Source organism: Polypterus senegalus, chromosome 11 (assembly GCF_016835505.1).
Source record: "Polypterus senegalus isolate Bchr_013 chromosome 11, ASM1683550v1, whole genome shotgun sequence".
Classification (NCBI taxonomy): Eukaryota; Metazoa; Chordata; class Cladistia; order Polypteriformes; family Polypteridae; genus Polypterus; species Polypterus senegalus.
This window is the reverse complement of record NC_053164.1, coordinates 50,920,673-50,947,649: the sequence shown is the minus strand read 5'-3', so window position 1 is coordinate 50,947,649 and position 26,977 is coordinate 50,920,673. Positions and strand designations below refer to the sequence as shown.

The 26,977-nt window shown below is 37.5% G+C and overlaps 1 protein-coding gene across 3 annotated transcripts in view; it reads left to right on the top strand.

The window, feature by feature from the left end:
• rnf122 (ring finger protein 122) overlaps positions 1 to 26,977 on the top strand; it is a 113,842-nt gene that overhangs the window by 57,188 nt on the left and 29,677 nt on the right. For all 3 annotated transcript variants that reach the window (XM_039768592.1, XM_039768591.1, XM_039768593.1), the window contains one exon: positions 15,601 to 15,757. In XM_039768592.1, coding sequence (XP_039624526.1) covers positions 15,601 to 15,757 — 157 coding nt within the window. The remainder of the gene's footprint in view (positions 1 to 15,600; positions 15,758 to 26,977) is intronic.

The following is a 26,977-nucleotide window of genomic DNA, read 5'->3' as shown; positions in this document are numbered from 1 at the left end:
GAGCGCTGAACAAAAAAGCATTACACAATTGAGAAGGCAGCAAAAGAATATGAAGCGAGTGAGGCATACAAGCATATTCATAAGTGCAGCTACTGCGGAAACAAAGCACACGGTGGAAAAAGTCAATGTCCAGCTAAAGAAAGACAGTGTAAAAAAAAACCTGTGCATGCAGTGTGTGATGTCTCAAATAAAGAGGAAGACAAGCTGTTTATTGATGCAGTAAGAAAGGAATTGATGAATGAAATCTGATATCTTTACAACGGTTGACAAACATGGAATGTAACTTGAACACAACACATCTTCCAAATACGAACCTGATTGAAAGAAATAATGATAATCAAATCCTTGATGACAGCAACACTCATAACAGTCACAAAACAATTACATTGACAATCATGTTACGTTATTTTTAAAATGTTCTCTTTTCTTTTTCATAACTTCTTTAACACACTACTTCTCCACTGCAAAGCGTGGGTATTTTGCTGGTTGTTAATAAACGGTAATTAAAACAGGAAATTTATTTGTGAGGTATACCACTGTCAAAGTAAATAATTAGTGTAAGCATTAGTAATCCTGAGGGAAATAACAGCACAAGGATATTGTGATTTTTGAAAAATAGTTTTAACTTAGTCACTTGACTTACTTAGGACACCGGAGAGCAATGACATGTTGTGTTTCTCTCCTTGCAGACATCCGAATTTTACTGAGTTAGATAAGTAAAGGAGTCAAAAATTAATTAATCAGTGCAGTTTATTTACATTGTTCTAAATAGCATTACTTTTTAAAAGCATTTTTTTAAATAAGTGCACAGTTAATAATACCTTCAGCTAACTGTGTTTGCAAATTGTTTAGCATATCAATATCAAATATTCAAATGCAAAAAAACAGAGTCACGTATTTTTATTTTATACGAGTGACAAGCATCATTGTTGATAAAGAATTTGGCAAATTGTCTGGTCTAAAATGTTCAATCCTATAGACTGAATGCAGAGGGCTCCAGTTTTCAGCCTGTCTTGCCCTTTGCAATATTTTCTAGTGTTCTTACAGTGTTTTCTGTTGTTATTGCACCTTTATTACAAATTTGGATTCAGCATAGGGCATAATAGGTTTTCATGGCTTCTGAAAGTGCATTTAGCATACAACACTGCCACAGCAATATATGTACTCCCAACTTATTAACTAAACCCCCAAAACACCCTAAAAACATCACATCCTTATGCCACCCCTTTTATTTGTTTCCATCTAGTGCTGCAGCACCTTCACTTCAAAAGCCTGTCTGTGTCATTCTCTTTTATCTTCCCGTTATTATACATGGCTTTGCTAACCATCATCTCAGTTTGTTTCACAGGTTGTGAGAGGGGTGGCGTTGTTGTTGTGGGGAATATTTATTGTATTTTCCTATTATAGAAGCTGAAACTGTCTCTGATGTACCAATGTTGTTGTTAATAGGCTTCATCTCAGGTTGCATACGACCACAATAAATAGTGCAATAAATAGAGGGCCGTATATCACATTCACAATGGAATTCACACTTGGACTAACTCCGCTAATTTTACTACACAATGATGTGGTGGTCCATCACAAACATGTCTACAGCCCAGTGTTTGGGTCCCATCCTATCCTTTAAGAAACTGTTTTAGAGAAGTAACAGTTAGTGACAAAAATGAAACTGTTGCTATAGTATCCCCTCTCACAATTAGTACCTGAAATGAAGTAGAGCCTTATACAAAATATGTAGAGCTTGTTCATCTCCTGTAATTTATTAACAACAAACATCATGTTTTATAAATTGCATAGTAAAATACAACCTGCATCCCATTGTTTGGAATCTGCAGGACAGACTGCAAAGTGCTCCATTTGAGTCAGATCTAACAGCCCTAGCTAAAACTTGCTCAGACTGTACTTCTGAAAGCTTGTGGTGTTCAGCCTTTGCCCTACAAACCAATGTTGTCACAAAGGTATATTGTTGAGCAACTTCTTGAAACTCATGTGACTTTTCACTAGGGTAAATAAATCAAACCATGTTAATGTGTCATAAAATCTATCCCCTTCTTCTTTTATATTCACAATGCCTTTCACTTCAATGCCATTTGTGGTAAGGTATTGATGCCAGTGATGGTGCTGAGTTCAGAGCTTATACTCGTCAGGCTATTTGTCATACAGTGTCATTGATAAGCCCAATATAATTAACATGGCCATGAGGGTGGATGGTGTGAGCAAGAGGATATCTTGATATACAAAAAAATAAAATCTCCTCAAATAATGCTTAATCCATAATTTGGGTGATTGGCAGTAGGGATCCATGCCATAAAAACTGGGTCCAAGGCAGGAATCAGTCCTGAAAATGGGGTCTAGGCCTAAATTTAAACATGGAACACCGAAGCCATGACCATATTTAATGGAACTAGTATTTGTTTAAACTCTACATTAGTCCATTGGGAGTGAATGCTTAAGCGTGTTTGTCCTGGCCCATTCAAGGTTGGTTCCTGTCTGTATCTAGTTCTACTGGAATATAGCCCAATTCCCTGCAACCATGAACTGAATAAGCTGAGTCGAAAACTGATAGATATGTGAGTGTTTCTATGTCTTTCTAAAATATATTTTTGCTGGTGCAGTAGATGTGTTTTTATTCCTAATGATAAAGAACTAAAATCTAAACCAGCCCACTTAAGTAATCAATTTTACTGTATACTGTAAATGTTGTAACACATCAGTGTCAACTAAACAAATGCATTCATGATTCACAGGATGAGATCAACAGCACCTGCAGCAGATGCTGAAGGTTGGCACCAACTATTTAGGCTCCTCTGCCAACAAAGCTGCAGTGTGCTTATTTGGAGCACAATAGCTTCTTTGTGCCCCAAGACAATTCTTAAATCTTGAAACTGACATTTCTTTTTTCTGAAGACAGTTGGGCAGAAGTGTCAGACATAGTGCTGAAAAGTGATAGTAGGGAAAAGGTCTTCAGACATTGACGTTTAATTTTGTAAGCTCCAAGTTGAGGATGGGGGAGGTGGTGATACCAGTTTAAAGCAGTTTAAAGCAACGATGTGCAGAAATGGCATTGGTTTAAAGTGTAGAATCAGCACACCATAGGAAAGGGGAAAACTATACTATATATAGAAAAGGCACCACAGAATACATAAATATAGAAGATTAAAAGTGTATTTTGTATTTCTTTCTCAAAATCAAATGTATATTTGCTCTTATGTTTATACTGAAAGAAACTGCACCTGTCTATACTGAACACCACACCAAACTCCATTACTCACACACTTGCAGACTCACTCACACATTACCAGTTAACACACATCTTTGGGATGTGGGTGGAAGACTGGAGTACATAGAGAGGAGACCACCCACTTAGACAAAGAAAGTGTAGACTACGCAAAGAAAGAGCTGGCAGACCCTGTTGGTACTCAAACTGGCATCTCTAATGACCACTTCTCCAGTGCACCACTCTGCTGTGCCACAGAGCTTGAGTGCTGCTTTTTACAACAAAAGTGTTACCACAGACGGGCATTGGAGGCAAGGTCGTATTAGTTAATTACCTATCAATTAATTTTCATTTAAGTTTCAGTTTAGTTTTCTGAGGTTTTGAACATATATGTTTTAGTTTTTATTGTTGGGGACACACCTCAGTTAGTTGTTGAGAGAACCATTTCAGTTTAGTTTTCATTTTTGCTTAAGCACAGACCACTGATTAAGAATAAGAAATGCGTGCTATGCCTCCAAAGCACTAGGACTGTAGAAATATCAATAAAGTTATCTTCTGAATGTTTTTGTAAAATTAGTCTCACTCATCTGTTCACTCAGCAGACTGTTTACTTTTAAATTTGAGGTAAGGTACTTCACAGTACCTTTCTTTATGAATGCGAATAATTCACATAACCCGCTAGACTTTCCTGATTTAATAAATAGGTATATTTGTATGCTCTCTTTGAGTTTGATCAACTGATGTGAACAGACAGAAGCTCTCTGCAGACATGAAGTAAAAGTTAGTTGACAAATGTAACCTTTCATTTTACCTTTTTTGGTGGGTTTGTCTGAAATTAGCATATCCGTCCTGAGTATGACGTTAATCTGCATCCACCCCTGCATATAGGTCCTCCAACCTGCCGGGAAAAACCTGGGGGTTAGTGGCAGAATTGGCACTTCAGCCACCATAAAAAACCTCACAATGGTTCCATTCCATCTGAACTTGTGTGGTGCTGAGGTGTCACCTGTTGCATGACTACACTTGGGTCCCAATTTGGGATACTGAGTTGGTTTGTCATGTGGTGGGTGTGGCAATACGCTGTATCAGTGCCTGCTCCTAACCTCTCTCTCTCTCTCGTCTGAAAGTAGCATATCACAATCCTCAGTCTCTTTGGTTATTCATGCACCAAATAACTGAGGTTCTGCTTTAATTGAGGCAAACCTGTAAGTGTAATACTCTACTTTTCTTATAATTCATAAAAGCTTTGCCGTGAATACTGTACTTTTAACTTCTACTTTACCTAGCAAGTGGTAAAGGATCTGGAGACTGTGAGAATATGGGTGTGACTCACCCCTCTCACCCTCTGCTGTTGACACCAGCGTTGAGTGTCTACACATGATCTACTGTTTTATTCATTTAGGAGTTTTGTGTTTATACAGTTCTGTAGGTCATTAAGTCATCATCTTGAATATCATAATTAGCATGAAAACTAAACATGATGGTGTATCCTTACAAGTGAAACTAGAAAGTATCAAGAAGTTGGAACAGGTAGAAATGCAGCTGAATTCCCATGGACGAAGCATCTCAGATTTGTGCTTTGATAAAAACCAAGCACATTGTGGTGTGAGCTAAATGGAGAGTTCCCTCTATGAGCTGTGCAGAGCCTGTCTCTGAACACTGAGAGCAGTACGCTTCCCTTGTGACATCAGCTGATCTGTCTCTGTGTCAGCCCCACACTCTCTGCACTACAGTGGCCATCCGTTTTATCTGATTTATCTGAGGTAGCATCAATCCACATTACCTCAGATAATCAGAGATCTGCTGAATTTATACTATAAATGTATTTCTTCCCTTTAATTGAGCTACACAAACCTGACTGTCTACATTGATTAGGTACTTACCCCTTGTTACTGTCAGTGTCATACTCCAAGAACTGCCAGACAATACCATCCCATACATCACCAATTCTTTGTTGTGTGTCCATATTCAACACAATATTCATTCTAGATAGCTATCAACTTTTATGCTCATTAGCCTATGTAGACATGTGCTGTGTAGTCAGTTTGTGAAAAATGAGTCCGATAGTCAACTGTAATAATTTTGCCTCTAAGGATTGGATTGGTGTAAGCAAAAATTTTGCTTATGCATTAATGAAAACTATTCTGGCAGAAACCATTGATTCATTCATTCAGGAAGCTGAACAGATATACTATATGCCCCTTATGAATGAAAGCTACAAAAAAATGGTGCACCTTTTTTTTAATAGTATATTACATACATATGGATAATTAAAAATTTAAATTTAAAATTATTACATATCCCAACTCTGAGTCTAAAACAAGTTTTGCCTGCCTCTTCACATCCTGGACTTGCAGAAATGACTACCTGCCAAAAATGTGCCTAATTTTTTTAACAAATAATGTGTTACATTCATGTATTCATTCATGATTGAATTTGCCTGATCCACAAAACCCTTACAAGTGAAAACTGAATACAAGGCAGAAATCAAACCGAGGTAAATACAAAATACAAAATACAAAAAGGTAAGTTGTCAAAAAAGACAGAAACAACACCAAAAAAGCATTTTGCCACCTTAAAATGTCTACAACAGAAAACAAGGATTATAAAATGTTTAGCCTTACTGTAAGTGAAATTTGATGAGGAGGCTAAGTTGCTCTCCATTTTATTTTCCAGTTTGTATTAATTAACAGGCTTTGCATAGCAGTTTGTGTTTCTATTTGCGCGTTTTATTGAAAGTGGCATTTCCTAGTATGCCTCTTCAAATCAGCTGCACTTTGCATGCCATTCTGAATAAAACATTTTTCAGAATATTCTAATTTTTACAAATTCTGTCAACTTAAGGCTGGTCTTAATTCACACAAATGTGCTGACTTTAGGGCTGCTATCGGATCCAACAGACTGATCCCAGATTAGATGTTGGAACTTTCTGCTTTAATAGTAAGCTATTTCTTGTAAATATTTGGTCATTAGGTTTGTCCTCTCTGGACATCTCACAATGGTTGGGGATCAAGTTGTAAGAACTGATTTCAAAAAGAAGGGCTGTTGTGCTGTTGCTCCTTTGTATACTTTAGACAAGATGGTGGTGGTGGTGGAGGGGTTGTGAAAGCAGATTTCCTTGCTTATTTCTTTGCGCACTAGTGCAAAATGTTGTGCGCTGAAACTTAAAAAACTGGGCATACGTTAGAGAGGACAATGAACTGTAGGTTACCGGCGACTGCTTTATTTATGAAGTAGAAACAACATGTTTTCTTTTCCACCATTTTAATTTTTTTCCAGTTTGTTTTTGAGTTTGTGATTTCAATTTCGATTTAGTTTTTGTTTTTCACTCATCTTTTAATTCAATTTTACTTTGAATAATGAAATGCTTTTTTAGTTGTTTTTTTTTAAACATTAATAATCTTGGTTGTAGAACTAAACTGATAAATTTGCCATTAACACTATATCAGTGCAGACTCCTTAACCTGACCTGACTGGCCTGCCTTTGACTTTAAGCCAGAGCTTATACCAAAGAGCTGAAATTCATAATTGTCTTCTAGAGCAGAAGGCATCAGACTTTATATTGAAATGTTGCCAGTTCACCCCTTGTCTCCTCAGAATACTGTATGCACATACAATTGTACCATATTTCTGTGCACCTTTGATTGGCTGTTACTCTAGGAAGGCACTATACAACATAAAGAGTGTGTGTTTGTCTGGAGTAGAAACATATGAAGATTGAGTTATTTCTTTCACAGTAATAATGTAATTTCTGCTTTCGTTTCATTTTCATGACATATAAATTATGCATGCCAGATATCTTTATATTGCACAGCAGATGGTACTTTTTACAGTTCATAATCTTCATGAAAAGCAAATTGAAATTGTGGGGGCAGAGATGAGGCAAGAGTGCAGCAGAAATCTTTAAACTAAGATGTGTGCAATGTGGACTTCCTTCTGCAGAGATACTTGTACAGAGTTTGGACAATCGACTCTTATTAACCATTCACCAAATCTTTCCGTTTTTTTTGCTATTTAAATATTTAATGACCTATGTACATCCAAAAATAGAGAATTACATATAATTAAAAAAAAGTATATATTTTTAAAAACAGACACAACCTTTATTTAGTAAAAGGGCCTTTCAATAATGACTACCCCACAAAAGTGCTTTACAATTGTACAAACGCTGAAGTGGCAGCTATGTTGTATAAGCTTTGTGGCTTGCTACCTTTATAAGAGACACAAAAAAACTTTGTGTTTAACCTCACAAATATTGAAATAGGTGATATTTAATTTCATTTTGAGGAAAAAGGTAAAATTTATTTTATGTGTGATCAACTATTTTTTTCATTTTTCAACACAGAATTAAACCACCTATTGTATTTATTTGCTGATGCAGCCTACTGTAACACCTACATGATAAATAATTAATAAAGACTGAGATAATTAAATTAATAGCTTTGTTTAAGGTGACTATTAGTATTTTTTGGATAAACCATTGTTAACCTTGTATGAGTTTCTTCCAGTGTTTCCAGTTTCTTCTTGTAATGTAAACACAGCCTGAGTGATTTTGTGATGGTGGGTGTGTGTACAAAGACTACCATCCCTTCCATAGCTGGTTCCTGCTTTTTACCTGTTTTACTGATTATGGCTTTACTTTCTTGTAAAGTAAAGTATAGGATGGTCCAGATCTAATTATGCAATTTTCATTACGCTATAACTTATTAAGTTTATTACATAGAAAATCACCCAAAAAATCCTAGACCGAGAATCGAGAAGTGTGCGAAGTGATGACATGAAGAATCGTCTTTGCACCGAACTGGAATCCTCCCCGCATAAATCAAAGTCATCCAGACGATCTAGATCTGCATAATTAGATCTGGACTACCCTGTATGTAGACACTATGGTACAGTGAGAAGGGGGACAGGACTTTATACTTAAAGCTGGCTAGTTCAGTCCTGGCCTCAGACTCGCTGTGTGACCCTGATCAGATCACTTAAACTTCATGTGGTCTGGTTGCACCAATATTTATATTCTTTCATTTTTCCTGATCTAGTAAGTCACATTGAGTAAAAAAGTCTTATAAATGTACATTAAATAATTTAAAAGGGTGCCACAGTGTTCTTTTTTGACATATGAGTTTATCTCAGCACTTTCCAAGGCTGTTGCTAATATACCAAGCCATTTTTACATTTGTTGCTTGTACAAAAGACATCCTTTGGTAAGCTCAATCCACCTCTTTGTGCTCCCCATTACCAGTAATCCAGTGTCATAAGTAGTGCTGGACGGTATGACCAAAATTCTATATCACAGTATTTTTCAAAATTATACCGGTTTCACGGTATTCGATGGTATTTTTTTCCCACGCACGAGTGGATGTTAACCACATTTTCCACTGCAATTACTTCAGTAGACTCGCTAAGAATAACCTATTTCACTGTCATGAAAATTGTACATTGTACTAAAAAACATTTTAATGTGCACACAAGTATAAATACAGGTTTGCATGGCCCCATAAAGTGATAGTTTTCAAGGGGTTGGAACTAATGAGGAGAAGGAATCACATTGCATGACAGTTGCAGTCAAAATACAGAACCTTTATATTGAACAAATTTTGCTAACAACAAACTAAAATATTGACAGCATATTTTTAACCATCCAAGGAGGCATTTAGACTTAGCAAAATATCCAGAGGTGCTTGTCAAAAGTTGTACTGCACTGAACATGTTTTAGAAAAGGAATAAATAGTAAATATTTTTTGTGAACCCACTACACATGCTGTTAATGTTAACAGTCTCTGTCCACTGACACGTTAAAGTGACTTTTTAAACAACTTTCCCATCATTAAACTGCATAATATTTAAACTAATAAATAATAACAATAAAATAAATAATAGTGCAGCTTCCAGTAATAATACTATTACTTCCAGACTTTGAGCCCAAGTGCATTACATAGTATTCATCAAATAAAAATAAAATAAAATAAAACAAGTGCAACTTGGTGATGACATCTTTACCAACTGAACCATCATTAAGGCAAACTGCATTAATATGAACCATGCTTCAAGCTAAGCTACTGTATATACATAAATAATAAAATTGCAACTTGCATTTAGTAAATATTTACCTAACTACAGTGTGTTTAGGTATCATTACTGTGTACTCATTGAGTTAATTAAGTAGCAGTGAAGGTAAGCGGACAGTTCTCATTCTTATTCCAGATGTATACTTAATCAGAGTTATTCAGGTTACACAATAAGTATATAGTTGTAAAATATGTACAAACTATGATATACAATTACTTAAACAATAAGTAAATCGTAGTAATGCCAAATTACAGTTCCCTATCGTAATGAGTGGGTAATTACAGCATGTGTGCACTATATTATGATATGCTTGTTAGAAAGTGTTTCTGTTTTTCTCTTGAAGTATTTCAATAGTTTAGCAGTAATATATTCTGTTTCTCACATTTTGAAATATAAAAGTACCAATATGATCAATGTACATTTTCCAGTGTTGGGTGTATTATCTGCACCCTGTGAGTCTTCTTGAAGACCAATAATGAAAGATATGGCTTTTTCTTGCCTCCTGTGAACATCAAGTGTGCAAGATTAAGGAACACACAATTAACCTCCGATGGCAAGAAGTAGGTCTTTATCTTTTTTCCAACCCTGGCAGATGAAAAGAAGTTTTTTGGAATTTGTAATGTTGGCATTAAATTGCACAAGTAAATCACAAACTTTCTAATTTAATTTACTACCAAGATTAATACTATGGAGGAATAATGTTTTGATGTATTAGTACAAGCCTTGATGGTTTTTATGATGAGTCCTCAAATGTAGGTCAAGGAGGGTGAATTAGAGTGCCTTTGGTATTAAACAATAATAAAATAATATATGTACCATGTATTACATTAGTAAATGTTGAATAAAGAGTGATACTGATAATTAAATAAATAAATAAATAAATAAATAAAGGTAGCACAGTGGAACAGTGGTTATCACAGCTGCATCATGGATCCTGGGTTGAACACACACCCAGGATGTTGTCTGTGTAATGTATTATTTAGCTATTCCAAATTGGCCCAAGGTGGGTGTGTGACTGGCACCATGTCCTGGGCTGTTTACTGCTTTTCCCCTATTAGTGCTAGAACAGCCACTGGCCACTTGTGATTCTGAAATGGATTACACATGTTTGAGAATACTATGTTAGGAAAAAATAAAATAGTATCATGATTATTTTTTGTAGAGTATTATTGTTATACATTTAACTAAATAAGAATCTACTAATTCAGCATTTACAGACTACTCTTCATATAAAAATAATGACATAAAGTGCACTACCTCTTATCTGTTTCCAGAACCTGCTATAGGCAAACAATGCATTATTGATTAACAACCTTGTCACAATGTGTAAATCATTCTTGTTACACTAAACAAAAATAAATATTGATTACAACTGGAATGATTTGTATGTGGTGTTTATTTGCCGTCTGTTTTCACAGAGCTTTCCTCTGGGGTCTTCAGCTTTTTCCCGTGGCCCAGGTGTATGAAGTTACTTTGAATGTTGTGATACATTTTCCTGGTGTGAGTGTAAGAGGGTTTTTGTGAGGCTAGTAATTCCCTGAATAGTTCATAAAAGCTTAGACTCACATTGACAATCGGAAAATGGCTGTCCTTATAAGTGCATGTTGTTAAGTAAAGGTGGGCTTTAAGAAATAGGAAGTCAATGTAGTTGTAGTGATAAATGTTTGGTTAGCTGAAGCTCCTCTCAGTGATATCCAGGGTGGCCTGCGAGATGAAACACCTCCTTCTGGGAACACTAGCAACACCAACACAACCCTCAGCAGTTTGAGAGTAGTCGTGTCCAAGTCTGCAAGTTCCTCACACAAATTGTATGCAGACTCATTAGAAACAGGCTCATCTTGGAGTCTGGACAGGTCCAGCCTCATTCTCCTAGTAGGTCCTAAGCTGGATCTTCAGAGTAGCAATAACAAGTTTATAGTCAGATTTCACAACCTGGGTATTCCTGTGAACCCTTCAGTTGTTCTATAGGAGCCTTTGGTGTCTGCCCACGAGGATATGATCAATCTCCTTCACTGCACCACCAGTATTGGAGTACCAAGTCCAACGATGAGGCGCAGGGTGCTAGAACCAGGATCTTGTGATCTGCCAAGTCCAACGATGAGGCTCAGGGTGCTGGAAGCAGGATCTTGCGATCTGCCACAACTGACCTTTTGCAAAGTCGAGGAACATGGAGTCACTTTCACCATGGTTGTCAGACCCATGGGGACCAACACAATCCTTACAGCCAGCCCTGTCAGTGCCAGTGGTCACATTGAAATCACCCATGGTCAGAGGAGTGTCTCCTTGTGGGCTCCCATTAACCACTGAGCGTAGTTGTTAACCTGAGTCTCACAATATGCTCTTTGAAAGAAGTGACATTGGACACCATCAGAAGGAGCTGATCCACCACAGCAACAGTTACTCCCTGAGTATGACAGCCATGAGAGCAATCAGACCAATAAAAGATGCACCCACCCACAGAGATCTGACCAGTCCCAGGTCTATGCTGCTCAGAGAGTGCTACCACTGAAATGCACAGTTTACAAAGCTCCTCCAACAGCAGAGGAAGATGATCATCATGCCAGAGAAACAAGATGTTCTGTGCGCCTAACCGGATGATAGTAATAATAACCACCCTCAAAATAAAGTAGCATAGGATACACAGATGTGGCAAAAGAAAATTAAACGATCAAAGCAGCAGTGGGACTGCATCTCTTGAATGCATTACTAAAGGCCGACTTAATTATATCTATAAGCATCTCTCAAATGTGTTTACATTAAAGCTTGGCAAATATCATATACCATCTATGACAGGGGTGCCCACACTTTTTTGGCTTGCGAGCTACTTTTAAAATGACCAGGTCGAAATGATCTACCTACATTAAAAATGCTATATATATTTATATATAGTGGTGGACAGCCGGGTCCCATGCCCGGCAGGGACACCCCTGCTGCATCTGTTCCGGGGGAGCAACCATGGGCAGCTCAGTACCTCTCCCGGGAGGCTTGGTGGCAGCCTCCCTGGCGGACAGTGATCCCCTAGCCTGTCTCATGGCTCCATGGGAGATGGAGTCCTCCACAGCCTGGTTGGGGTTCGGATGACCGCTAGGGGGAGCTGCATGGAGTCAGCAGCTCGGCTGGATGATTCTTCAGCCCCACCCGGAGGTGCAATCTCGACCAGGTGGTCAAGCACCTAGAACACTTCCGGGTGGGTTATAAAAAGGGCTAGCCACCACCACTCAAGGAGCCAGAGTCGGGAGGAGGAGGACTAAGCTTGAGGAGAAGTGGTGGTAAAGGAGAAGAGAGTGTTGTGGTGTAATTGTGCTTTTGGGACTGTGTTGGACTGTGTGGCACGGGGAAGACGTGTCCCACAGTTGAAGAATTAATAAAGCCTTTGTGTTCATTGTGTACTTGCCTCTGCGTCAGTCTGTGCCAATTCGGGCGCTTATATAGCGCCTTATTACAATATATATATATATATACATATATACTGATCATACTTTATACATAAAATGTATGTTGCCGTACCTTGCATAATTGAATAACCTTTATGGCACAATAACCATTCAATACATTTATGGTCACTACAGTATTTGGATTCCAATAATCTTCATGTGGGAAAAGGCTGACTCGCATAAATAAGTAGAGCCGAATAATGCAGTCAAGGAGCTTTTGAATTCAGCCGAGTGAAAAACGACGGTTGTCCAGTTAACTGCGATTTTAGTTCCCTCTCCTTTCTCTTTCTCAGATCGCTTTTCAGAAGAAAGTCAGTTTCGTAGTTTTTATGAACAGTTCGAAAGTGCCTTTGCACATTTTCCTTCTTTGGAATAGCAATGATAGATTGACAGATCAGAAAAAAAACTCCAATTGTGACATTGTGAGAAAAAAAAATCCTCTTCCAATTCCACATTCAGCCCATACCCTCCCCAAACAATTTTTTTTTTAAATCCCTTCCTTAGTTGATATAAATTGGAAGGCTAACTAGATCACAGCCGGAGTTTTGCAGTAGCTCACGCGTTTGATCGTGCGTGTGGGATGACCATTGTGTTAGAAGAAAAGAGATCATCAAGTTGCAAATGCCATAGGGAGGATATATGATAGACTAACATTTAAAAAAAAAATTTTTTGAATGCATCGTGTTCTACCTGCACTACCTTTGCGATCTACCGGTCGATCGCGATCGATGCATTGGGCACCCCTGAACTATGACATTTGCTACTAAAACGCTAAAAAAGTTCTCTTTAATGGTCTCTCATACGAAACTCTGTCAGGTTATGTATTGATTGGATAATTATATTGCATTATTTGCATATGTTAGCAAGGGATTAGCAAACAGGAATAATGAAAAATGTTTAAAGGTAATCATTATATTTCATATACATCGAATTTTTGTATTTCAGTGACCAAAAGGAAATGTATATGTTTATGGAGCAGCCTTCATAAGATTATAACTAGGCTGTAACCATCATTGTAACCTACCTGTTAAACTACACTTAGCTTTTATAGCACTTTATTTAAACCACCAGTTTAAGTGGTATAAGTGGTAATTTGACTTTGTAATTTAGCTGCCTTTTTTAGAGAAACTTTAAATGCAAAATAAATAAGAAAATACAATAAAGCCTGCTAATACAGCCTTGTTCATGTGCATTTTCTGAAATGGTACTGCTTAAGTGCATATTTTTCTGAGATGGACATGTAAATGGACAGTGCCATAAGAATTCAGATGTCCCCCAACTTTTATGTATCCTGTCTTTCCATATTTCAGTTTCCTCTGTCCTTCCTCCTCCTTTGTTTCTTCAGATTTCTATGTACAGGTCTGGCAGAGATGATTCCACTCAAACCAAAGAGGGTGGTGGTACACCATTTACAGGTTCTGGCCCTGGTTATACTAGCCCATAAAACAGCCCAATAATTAGTGCATCCGCATCATATGTTTTATTTTTCAATAGAGGACCAAGACCTCTGACACTGTTTTATGGTCTTCAACAATGTACAAATCATAGTGTATCGCGTTTTTTATCATGATTGACATTCCTTAAATTGTATCCACTCATCTATGTTCTGAACCTGACTTATTCAATACTACCCTCAAACAACTAAAGGAAGCAAAGCAGAATCCAGCTGTGAATTTTCAAACCTTGCCTTTGATTTTGGCTCCTTTTCTAATATTCATAGGCTGTACTAGATTTGGGAACAGGGCAGGATGGAAGAGAGGCAGAGGTTTTGATCTACTGTCTGTTTCTATCCATTTTCTTTACATAATTGGTCCAGTTCAGGGGCACAGGAAGCTGAAGCACTGGAAAAAATTGGGAATTTATGGCGTTCCTTGGCTTTTTACCCACAGTCGTTAAGCAAACCTGGTGGGTATAATTACATAGTTCTTAGCACTCATGACCCAGAGTCCTATGTTCAAATTACAGACTGGATACTGTATGTGTAGATTTTACACTTGCTCCTCATAAAGCATTTTTCATGGTATTATAGTTTTTCACTCTAATGCCAAAATGTACATGTCAGTTTAACTGGCAAAAGATTGTAGGTGTGGACCTGAATATGCCCTGCAGTACGCTGGTACTTGGTGCTGACAGAATGGGCTCTGGATCTCTGCAACCTTGTGTTGGATTAGTTGCATTCAATAAAGAATGAATGGAAATCTGTCGGAAACTGAAGTGAACTTTCTCAATTCTGCGAATAGTGGTGCATTTTTGTTCTAAGCTGATGGCAATAACAAACATAAATGAGAGTGATAGAGCTGGAAATTAAACCTGCACCTTGGGAGCTGGCACTATGCTTCCCAGATTTGATTGTATCTTTTGCTGTTTGATTTCATGCAATTTAAATTTGATGAAAATCTGATGGACTAAAATAGCCAAGTGAAAATCTCACATTGGATTTTATACTCAATAACAGAGCCAATTGAAACTGTCACTGATATTTACTATTCAGTGTTATGAATGAATTTTATTTTCTCTCCTGTTTGCAGATTACTTATTCTCATTCATTGCCACTTACATTTTTTATTGCTAGAATTGAAAAGTACATTAGAGTGTACAGAATTTGAAGCTTTTAGTGAGTTCTGGCGCTTCACTCAGAAGAGTAAATCTGTAGCATTATTATTTGGCTTCATGAGGGGAGGCTATAATTTGGTCTTTTTTATTACATTACAAAGGTCTTTGCAAAAGACACCAACCTTTCAAAACTTCTACTTACATGGGAAATAACAGGAGCAAGAAATTAGAAGAGAACAAATTATTATGAATAAAATGTAGTGGGTGAGGCTGGACATACTGTAAACTCAAGCCTTTTAAGTGTTATGTTTGTGTTTCTTTTTCTAGGATGCTTCTGTGGACTTGAACTGACTTACAGCATTAGGTCAAGCACAATGCCCCCAATTACTTTTCAGGATCTTCCATTAAACATCTATATGGTCATTTTTGGCACTGGAATCTTTGTGTTTGTACTCAGCCTTATCTTTTGCTGTTACTTCATCAGGTAAGTTGTTTTTTGGGCTTACATTCTGAACATACATTTGAAACACAACTCTACTTGGGAAATAAGAATAGAAAGACACATGTATGGAACTTTGCCTGAACCCCTAACCTTGAGAGGCAAACAAGTGACCGATAATGGCAGAGTGTGCAGCTGGAGGTCATTGCTTTAGGATATTCGATAACCATTTTTTAAGTCAGAGGTGATTTACATCTGTTAAAAGACTGTGCAAGGTTCCCCCACATTTCCCCAAATATGTAGTTTCCCCAATTATCTAATTGTCACAACTCAATTATCTGTTTTCTCCACTCTCCAGGGTGTGTCACCTCATTATGTTCATGCCTTGCACGTCACCTCACACACTCAGTATAAACATACTGTGAAGCATTCAGCATGCACAGAACATCTAAGTGCTCAGAATGACTAAACAGTCTGATCGATCTTGGCCCTTGCAGCTTCGTCAGCTATTAAATCTCATGCTTTGAAAATTGCATATCTCTGTCCCAAAAGTGGCTATGGAAAATAAGCAATGAGGTAAGTGAATACTGGAAAAAATGAACTTGACATTTACACAGCTATGCATTGAATTTTGAGGAAATAGGAGGGCTTCAAAAATATAAAATGCTGTTTTGGACTCTTGCTGGCATTCCACCCCGGATTGGCCCCTGCCTTCTAGCTAGTGTTGTTGGTATAAATTCAGTCTCCTATTGACCCTGAATGAGATTAAATCTGTTAGATTAATGGAGTGACACCATAGTGCCTCATGGCTACAAATGCCAGTATTCAAATCCTAGCCAGGTCACTGACTCTTCTCAGTGTGTTTGCTTGGTGTTTTTTTCCAGTACCGTTTTATTCCAACATTCCAGTAATGTTCTTAAAAGGTTTTGTTAATTGGAAATTCTTATTTGGCCCACTGACTATGAAGGTAAGTGTTCACTGAGACCAATTAATGTCATTGCTAGTATAGGCCCAGATCCTCTTTGACCCTGAACTGGATTTTAAGAGGGTTTGAAATTGGATGAAGATGGACTGATGTTTTTTTAGATTGTTTAGGTTTTTGCATAGTTATTAAAACATGTACTCGCCATTATAAAAGGGCCATGTACTGTATGCAAGACACATTAGTTTATTTATAATTTTATGCATTCTTCAGCCTCGAGAAGTGCTTTGTTCACCCTGAACAGCTTACTAAAATGAAACAAAATAATATTGTCTGTAACACTGACAGTCTCATTTCTAAAACTTGTTTTCATTCACACAGTAAATAAGAAATATTTAGCAGACAAGCATTGAAATTTTTGATCCAAGACTTTTTTCCACTTTACACTTAGATGATGCTCAACATAATCTTTAAAATAGCAAAAGACCCAGTAGGGCAGTTGGGCCCTGACTTACTCTAGAGAAGCCAACAGTGAAGTTTTGCAAAACAATTTCTTTATTGTGTACTGGAATACATAAAAAGCCCACTAAAAGTATATAAAGCAGGGTTACAGAAGTATCAACTGATATTTCATTTTATCAAAGGCAAATCTAACTAATCTGCATGAGCTTTTCTTTGTGATGTCCTGCAGTATCAGGATGTTCTTCTCTCAAAGAGCCTCTCAGCTCTCATTCTGTATAATACCTGTACTTTAATAGTGTTTACAAGGTAAAATGCCTCCCAAAATGCTCTGGATATACAGGTAGAGAACTAGTTGGACTTACCTCAGTCTATTTTGATACAGTGAGGATTTTCATTGAGGAGGGATTTGTGTCCACTTTTCATTAACAAAATGTATGCAATTCTCATTCAGTCAGTCTGTGATTGTATTATATAGTGCCATTAACAGCATAAACCATTTTTAAAGATAAAAGGAAACAATTACATATTAAAATTAACAAATGAACAGTATAAAGGTAAGAATCCAACACACACAGACAGTGGAAATAAGACATGTACACCTATCCTGGAGAAGTCAATAGTTCATATCCAGAAAAAAAAGTAGGAAAGTATATGCACGGCATAAAATTCAGTTATGTTTGGAGACTTAATTAAGTGTTTAGAAAGCTGTAACATATTTACATTTTCTAGTGTCTTTTTTATTTTTTGTTAAAGTGAGTCATAATCAAGAATAACTGTGATAATAGAATGTAATTATATATATTAGCGGGGTACATAAAAAAAATTTTAAGAGCAGTTTACATTATCAAGTAGTTGAACACATAGTCCAAATAGGCTTGTGAGGAGCTTTTACAGACAGCAACGTCTAACTCAGGTGATGAAAAAATGGCAGCAATTGATGTCCTATTGTTAATTGTTGGTTATGCAGGGTCGACGGCTAGTAGACAAGCTAGTAGTAGCTTGTAGTTCAAATTTCTTAAACAACATGGTGCTCTGCCTATTAATTATAATGTTACAGAAATACTGAATAATTATAATGTGAAGATGATACAGCTGTGAGGTTGCTTTTAGTATAACCAAAATACTAAATACAGGTTTATTCTCTGTATGCATAACATGTCATCAAGCCACGTCTAGGGAGCTAATTTTTCATTAATTTTTTCATAAGTTACATTGCTTGCATGTTTTACTTTTATGGTCATGAACATCATATAACTTACTTGGTATGATTTGAAGGAGCAGGAGGACTGAGCTGCTGGGACATATGTTCAATTTCGCCGCTCCTTAGCCTGTGGGAATTGTTTATACAGGCAGCATATCAAGCAGAAGCTGTTGCAGCCATCAAATGAGTAAGAAATGAATATATGCAAAAGATACTAGGTGGAATAACCTTTCTTAAGGAAAATTTGAAATAGTATACTAACCTATATTTTAAATTGAACAGAATATTTTTCTGTTATAGGACAGACAAGTTTTAAAATTCACCAAAATGTTTTTCAATGGTAGTTTTTGAAATTTCAAAACTTTGTGTAGTGCATATCTCCACCTCTCCAGGGTCTCCTCGACCTGCTCCCTACTCTCTATTAAGTAAAATAAAGTTATGTCTTTTTATACACTCCTGATTATCATAGTGCCAGAGAGGTGGTGAAGTGTTATACATTGATAAGTTAAGCAAGTAAGAATTTAACTGTACCCTGTGCACATCATGATGCTATTATAATTACAAATACCATTATTTTGGGGTCTACCAATATTAACCAATGTATGTGGACATAAATTCTTGTGCCATTCTATTGAAATATCTAAAAAAGGTTAACTTTTCAGTTTGTGATTGAAGATGGAATTAATTATTATTTTTCTTTTATTAGAGAGTACTTCAAATGGAGGCAACTTGTATAATGTTTCTGGATCAGAGCATGAAGTGCTACTTGCCTCTGTCATGTCTGCTTATTTCAATCAGAGGCATTCACTGTGCATTGAAAAACAGCCATTCTGGCCATAACAATGAACGTCTTCTGCATGCAAAAGCAATAATTTGATTTAAATTGTAATGCATAAAAAATGGTCTCAGTGCGGAAGTTTTTATTTCAGTGACCTCTCAACATAATGAGGAACAGTGCTTAGCTTTTTTGTGCTGACTGAGAAGCAGAGGGTAACTAGAATAAAAGTGGAAGCGCAAAAGGACTGAAATAATATTTTTCCACCTTGCCACACCATTGAGCACAGAAGCAACGTTATGATAGGAAAAGAAACAGAAGGTCATAAAATCACAAATGAAGAATCAAGGACAGCATAAGTGCAATGATTTGTTCCACATCTCTGTATTGCAGGGTCACTACATTTACACAGAGGAGAAAACAGATAGGATGTTACATGACAAGTGTCAAGATTTAAAATGGTAGGTGAGGTATTAAAGTCAGAGTATTTCAAAAACAATGAATGCAGGGATTTTTTTTCAATCAATTTGTTTCAATACCTTTTTTATGTCTTTTGTGGCACACGTAATGATGTTTCCTGCCCACTCAGTAGCTACCTGAGGTGGACAAGGTGACGCAGCAATCATAAAGCCCAACTGTCAGTGTAAGGTCACTTTGTATCAGCCATTATTTCACTTAGTTATTTTTTATTGTGTACACTATCTCAGACCCTGTTATAATGTAGACTAATTCATTGATTTTTTTTTCTTTTTCTTTTTTTTCAAATCTGTCTGTTTCAAAACTGGGACATAAAGGACCAGACAATATACTGGTAACACTGGGCACAAGCAGAAACCAATCGTGAATAGCACATAGACAGTATGCAACTCAGATCTGAGCCCACTACTCTCTGCTAGGCCCTACACCCTACACTGTGCTGCCCTACATCTCCATTGTTTATATAGAATTTTTCTTTTGCTTGTTATTAAATCATCAGTGAGTGGCAGAATAGCCAAATAAATTTAGAGGATGAGACAGATGATTTGTCTGTCACAGCTAGGACTGATACTGTGGAATAATATATGGAGCTCTGTGCAGTATGGGGTGCTTAGCCTAAAGCTAAGAGTTCCTTATGTAATTGTACAGTATACTCTAAAACATTTTCCTGGTACACCATGACCAGACTAAAGCAAAGTTTAAAACCAACTCTAGTCCTGGGGCCTCATGCATAACGCTGTGCATAGAATTCACACTATAACATGACATAAGCACAAAAGCCGAAATGTGCTTACGCACAGAAAAATCCAGATGCAGGAATCTGTGCGTTTGCCCACTTCCGCGTTCTTTCGCTACATAAATCCTGGTCAGCATGAAAAGTAACTCATGTGCATGCACGTGCTGTCCCGCCCCAAATCCTCCCAGAATTACGCCTCTTTGAATATGCAAATCAATATAAATAGCCCTTAAGCTCAGTGTTCTGTGAAAAGACAATGGAACAAGCAAGAGGGAAAATGGAAGAATTTCAGCGAATACCAAGTGGAGGCAAGGAAAAACGTACTATTTGTTGGTTTAAACAGTGGTATAAACAACAAAAGGAAGCTGATCGCCTGACATAGTCGCACAGTGCCCAAAATAAAAAAGAAGTCACACATCAAAGTCGTCGTGAAAAGGCGAGTTGTAGCTCACCGTCTGAGTATCATATGAAAGCTTATTAGGGTACAGAGGAAAAAAAAAAGGTACACATTAGGAAAAAAGCACGAAATGTCAACTTCAATCTCGAAATTTCCACTTTAATTGCGTAGTTTATTTTGTCATTAAAGTAGAACATCATAAACTTCATCTTAAAATCGTTTAATTAACCAGTTTCTCAAATCACATTGTAATTAAAGTAGCACATTAAATGCTTTGTTTTGTATTTGATCTTTTGCTCAATGTGTGTGAATCACTACGTGCTTCCGCTTTCTCTTTCTCTAACAGGACACAGAACCCATTATATTCGTGATATTACAGCTCTCTGAATAATTAAAATACTGAGATGTATACGTTATATCTTTTTCATGATGATAGGAGTTAAAGCATGTTATTAAACAGGGGAATACGGTGTGTGATTGTGCGCGACCTTCGATGAAATTATTGTAGCAGTGCAGTCTCTTTCAAACATACTAACCTCCAAATCCTGTGCTTACTTTTATTTCTCCACATTCCCAATCGCCACACAATCAGCTCTGTAATAGACGTTAAGCCATCTGTAAGCTTACAATGACGATTCTTGAAAACTTTTAAGGAACATTGAAATATCTTTGTAGTACAAGTTTTAATTATTCTATCCATCTATCCTTCCAGTGTCACGTCAGCCCCAGAAAGAATACAGCACAAGGTAGGATCAATCCGTGAACTAGCTAGCGCTGCGGAACCGTGTCCTCACATGTTTAATTATTAACAATACAGATTATTTAAATGAAGTTAAACTTTTATCTATATAATATAATCAACATATTTTGCTGCATTTCATCTTAAAAATGATGTTGTCATCATATGTAAATACGCTCTTTATAAAGTGGCACAGGTTGTGCAATATTATAACTGTAGTGCAAGTTTACAGTGAGGTAATTGTACTTATCAGTACAAACAGTTCTACAAGGAGCACTTGATGGACTGATTGACTGTTTAAAGTTCTTGGGATGAAACTGTTTCTAAACCGCGTGGCCCGTACAGGAAAGGATTTGAAACATTTTGCCGTGGCTGAGGCAGGGTGTGCTTGATGCTGTATACCGATAATTCTCTTTCCGATCAGCTGCTGATCACTATATCACTCAGATACAGTGATATAAATACTCCAAGTGGTGCAGTGAGAGTAATATGGAAAAAGATGATCCGCTGTGGCAGCCCTTAACGGGAGCAGCTGAAAGAAGAAAAAAAAAGGTGCAGTGAGAGCAACAATGCTAAAGCAGTTATGGTATTTGGAATACTATGGCTATTCCCTGGACCATTATATTGTTACAAGTTAATTACAATCAGATGTATACACAAATAAACAATATGAGGTTAGTTGCAGTGTATTTATAAAGCCGCGGCAGGAATGTGGCTCTAAGAAATAAAGGGTAACTACACAGGAACAGTAGCACTGCTTTGACGCTGGGTGCCGCCAGTCTGCAAAACCGAGCGGAGAACTTGCGTATGACAGGGTATGAGGTACCGTGGAAAAGTGCGTGGCTTTACGCCAAGTGTAGGTTTTATACATAGCGATTTGAACGTGGAAACGTTCTTAGGCAACATTTCTGTGCGTACGCACCGTTTATGCATGAGGCCCCTGGAGAGCTACTGTGGCTGCAGGTTTTCATTTTTAACCTTTTCTTAGCTAGTGACCAGAGACTCAGGCCCCTTAATTATTTCTTTTTTCCTTCATTAGCAAACAAACAATATTATGACACAAAATGTACAAACACATAAACAACAACCTGCATCCATCACACAATAACTGAAAATAAAGAAAAGTGAAGGCCTCAGTAATGTTTCCTCAGGTCCACAAAAAAGTTTGACAGTGCTCTTAAAAAAGAAAATCAACAGTTTTGGAAATGTCTGCCATGGCAGAATGAGCACCATGGAAATAAATAACGTGTTTAATTAGCAACGAGATTTGGCTTCACATTAAGAAACTGAATGAAGAGAAGTTGGTTGGAGTTTGAGGCTCCAACTTAGTTGAACATCTGTTGGCTCACTTCACATCAAATTTATGTCTAAAGAATAGTCAATTCAAATAAAGGGAAATAGTTCATTAGCAGCAAAATCTGGCCACTAATTAAGAAAAGAGTTAGAATGAAAACTTGCAGCCACAGTAGCTCTCCAGGACTGGAGTTGGAGACCTCTACCATAAATCAGGGGTTCCTAAGTTCAGTCCTGAAGTACCCCTGTAGCTCCAGGCTTTCATTCCAACCGTCTTCACAAAACACTGTGTAACTCTTATGTCTCATCAATCTGATTTTTTAGCTGGCATTTTTCCTTTTCTTATTCTTCATTCAGAAGCACACTCTAATTAGATATTTGCATTTAGAAGAAATTCAGAAATGGCTTATCTTTGTCATAGTTTTAAAATGTAACTATTTTTTACCATTAGATTCTGTAGATTTTGCTCCTTAAATTGTATCCAAATACTAACAATTAGTGATGAGTTGTACAGACACTGGGGCAAATGACACAGACTGTGAAAGCAGACTCACTAATTCAAAGTTTCATTTGTCTCTGTGCTAATCAGTAGTTAAAGGATTAAGTAAATATTCCTCAAGGTCAGTCCGATGCACCACCTCTTAACTTCAGGTGTTTATCCCAACCACCTTCTGCTTTTCAATGGATTCCTGACTTTATTAAACAAGCTGTTATTTCCCAATTTTTGCTTTTTTGTGCCAGTCTAGAAATTATACAATAGGTTTGCTAAATTCTAGGGAAAATTTGAATGTGTGTAACTATTGTTCTTTTTCTTACTTTTAAAAATTTTGCTTTTTATGTTCTGGTCATTTAAGCCTTTTCTCATTAATTAGCTCACAAGTGGATATTATACTTAATCAGCTGCTTTTCTTTAGTATTCAGTGTCTTTTACACCTGTGTCTATACTCTCTATCAGTAATCGTCAGTATTTGGGTACAATTAAGAGAGTGAACTCTACAGGAAAAGGTAAATTAAAAAACAATACGGTAAAAGAAAGTTAACATTTAACATGGCAAATGTACAAATTTCTGAATTTTGTGTTCACGTAATTATATCAGCAAATATTTCTGAATGCAATATTAGAGAAAAAAAGCTAAACTGTCTACTGTAGATCAATGAGAAGTAGGACTGAGCCATTTGTTTGTGAAACTGGTTGGAATGAAAACCCTCAGCCACAGTGGTACCCCAGGCCTCAATTTGGGAACCCCTGCCCTAAATGAAAGTAACGTGTTTGTTTCCTTGATTTAATTAATAATAATTCATTACATTTATATAGCGCTTTTCTCAGTACTCAATGCAGTATCCACACAGGGAAGAACCAGGAAGCAAACCCACAATCTTCCACAGTCTCCTTGCTGCAAAGCAGCACCACTACCGCTGCGCCACCTGTAAGGACAAATTAAACCTTCTCTTATCATTTTAAAATTCAGACATATGTTGCTTTGTGTAGCCACATTTTATGTCATGGCCACTATTATGTCACAAGTTACGTGGCACATGCTTCACGTGCTCAACAACAAAAAAAAATCAGAACCCAGAGAAGAACACACAATGACAGCACAATAACACTGAACAAAGTAATGTTAAAATAAATCAAATTTAAATATAAAACTAACTCTGCATGAAAACTAAGCAAAATGAAATGTACAATCACTACAGAGAATTCCTGTCCCTCTTACAGATTATTTACATACGGAATTGGAGAATTGCTCAGGGTTATGCAAATCCTTTTTGGGGAATGAAGTGGCAGCCTCGTGCAGGCCAGTTCAATGTCTGAGTGACACTACCTGCCTCAAGAGCCACAGAACTATATTGCAATTTTCTCTGGATCCATAACATAAATAGACAAAGTAATATAATCCATAATATTCTTGCATTAGCAATGCAGCAATCCACCTTGGAGAAACTTCAGCATACTGACTCCCCTTTGTGACACAAATTGAACAGAGGACAGGCAGAGGAAGTGTAGGAGCTGTGCATATCTGGCTGCCATCACATTTATTTTTGATTTTGGCGTCATTGTCCTGAATCGTTTTTGGCATGTAATCATTATTTTGTTATTTTGTTTCCCTTACTTTGGTGTGGTAGCAGATTTATTATATATGCCTTTTATATTTTATTATTGCTATTGACAGATAGACCAGCTTGCTGCTTAGGCAATTGACTGCACATATGTCCTCTTTCACAACTTTATGATTTAGAGAGGTACTATTTGTCATTAAAAAATGAAAGCTTTATGCAGGAGAGAATTTCTGAGAATGTATAGAAAATGACCTCCAGGTATTTGATACACTAAGTAAGAACAAAGGGACAACAGCTTTATGCTGGTTTTAGGATGGAGAAAAGAAGCCAGAGAAAATTTGGGTTTGGCTAAAAGTTTACAAAAGTCAGATGGGTATTCTATTACAAGTAGGAAATTAGGGGTCTGGCCAAAGCCAGTGAGCCAACAACACTCTGTTTGCTTTGTGGACAGCCTTAGAGAAAGAGAGAGAGGTTGCAAGTAGAGACAAAGATGGGTGCATGTCCATGTGGAGCACACAGTACAAAACTAAAATGCTAAAATGCCTGCTTATGGTGTAGCCATAAGAACAGATGGTGTGCATTTATGTTTTTGCCTGCTCAAAAAGACCAAAATGGTGAAAGTCCTCCAAGATAAGAGATCTGCACTCCCCTATTGGTCTGAGCAAAAATTGTATGCCTCATCACTTCCAAGTAGCCTAACCTGAAACTCAAATTGTAGGCTTACAGCCTGCTTTCATGCCAAGAAAGAGCACCATAGATGCAATGTTTGCTCTAAGGGTGTTGATGGAGAAGTATAGAGAAGGCCAGAAGGAGTTGCTTTGTGTCTTTGTGGACCTGGAGAAAGCATATGACAGGGTGCCTCAAGAAGAGCTTTGATATTGTATGAGGGAGTGGCAGAAAAGTACATAAGAGTTGTACAGGATATGTACGAGGGAAGTGTGACTATGGTAAGGTCTGCGGTAGAAGTGACGGATGCATTCAGTGGAGGTGGGATTACATCAGGGATTGGTTCTGAGCCCTTTCTTATTTGCAATGGTGATAGACAGGTTGACAGACGAGATTAGACAGGAGTCCCCGTGGACTATGATGTTTGCTGATGACATTGTGATCTGTAGCGATAGTAGGGAGCAGATTGAGGAGACCCTGGAGAGGTAAAGATATGCTCTAGAGAGGAGAGTAATGAAGGTCAGTAGGAACAAAACAGAATACATGTGTGTAAATGAGAGGGAGGTCAGTGGAATGGTGAGGATGCAAGGAGTAGAGTTGGTGAAGGTGGATGAGTTTAAATACTTGGGATCAACAGTACAGAGTAATGGGGATTGTGGAAGAGAGGTGAAAAAGAGAGTGCAGGCAGGGTGGAATGGGTGGAGAAGAGTGTCAGGAGTGATTTGTGACAGATAGATATCAGCAAGAGTGAAAGGGAAGGTCTACAGGGCGGTAGTGAGACCAGCTATGTTATATGGGTTGGAGATGGTGGCACTGACCAGAAAGCAGGAGACAGAGCTGGAGGTGGCAGAGTTAAAGATGCTTAGATTTGCATTGGGTGTGACAAGGATGGACAGGATTAGAAATGAGTACATTAGAGGGTCAGCTCAGGTTGGATGGTTGGGAGACAAAGTCAGAGAGGCGAGACTGCGTTGGTTTGGACATGTGCAGCGGAGAGATGCTGAGTATATTGGGAGAAGGATGCTAAGGATAGAGCTGTCAGGCAAGAGACAAAGAGGAAGGCCTAAGAGAAGATTTCTGGATGTGGTGAGAGAGGACATGCATGCAGGTGATGGGTGTAACAGAACAAGGTGCAGAGGACAGAAAGATATGGAAGAAGATGATCCACTGTGGCAACCCCTAACGGGAGCAGCCGAAAAAAGAAGAAGACAGCCTGCCCAGGCCCAGTAGTGGGGCAAAGGCTTTAAAGTCAAGATAATCTCCAGAGAGAGACAAAGAAAATACACACAAAAAATCTTTGGTCTACAAAAACAAGACAAAATCCCTTTGATATTGAAAAATGTATTGAATACAAAAAAAATTACCGAAGAAAGCAAAGGCAGGAATACCTCAATACACACTGAACACTTAGTTCCTAATTTCTTAAGAATTTTTATATTTGAGCTAAACAATATAAATTGACTTAACTGTACTTTGTTCATTGCCATGTGCATTTACATTACATTACAATAATGGAGTTGGTCAGCCTTTTCTCAG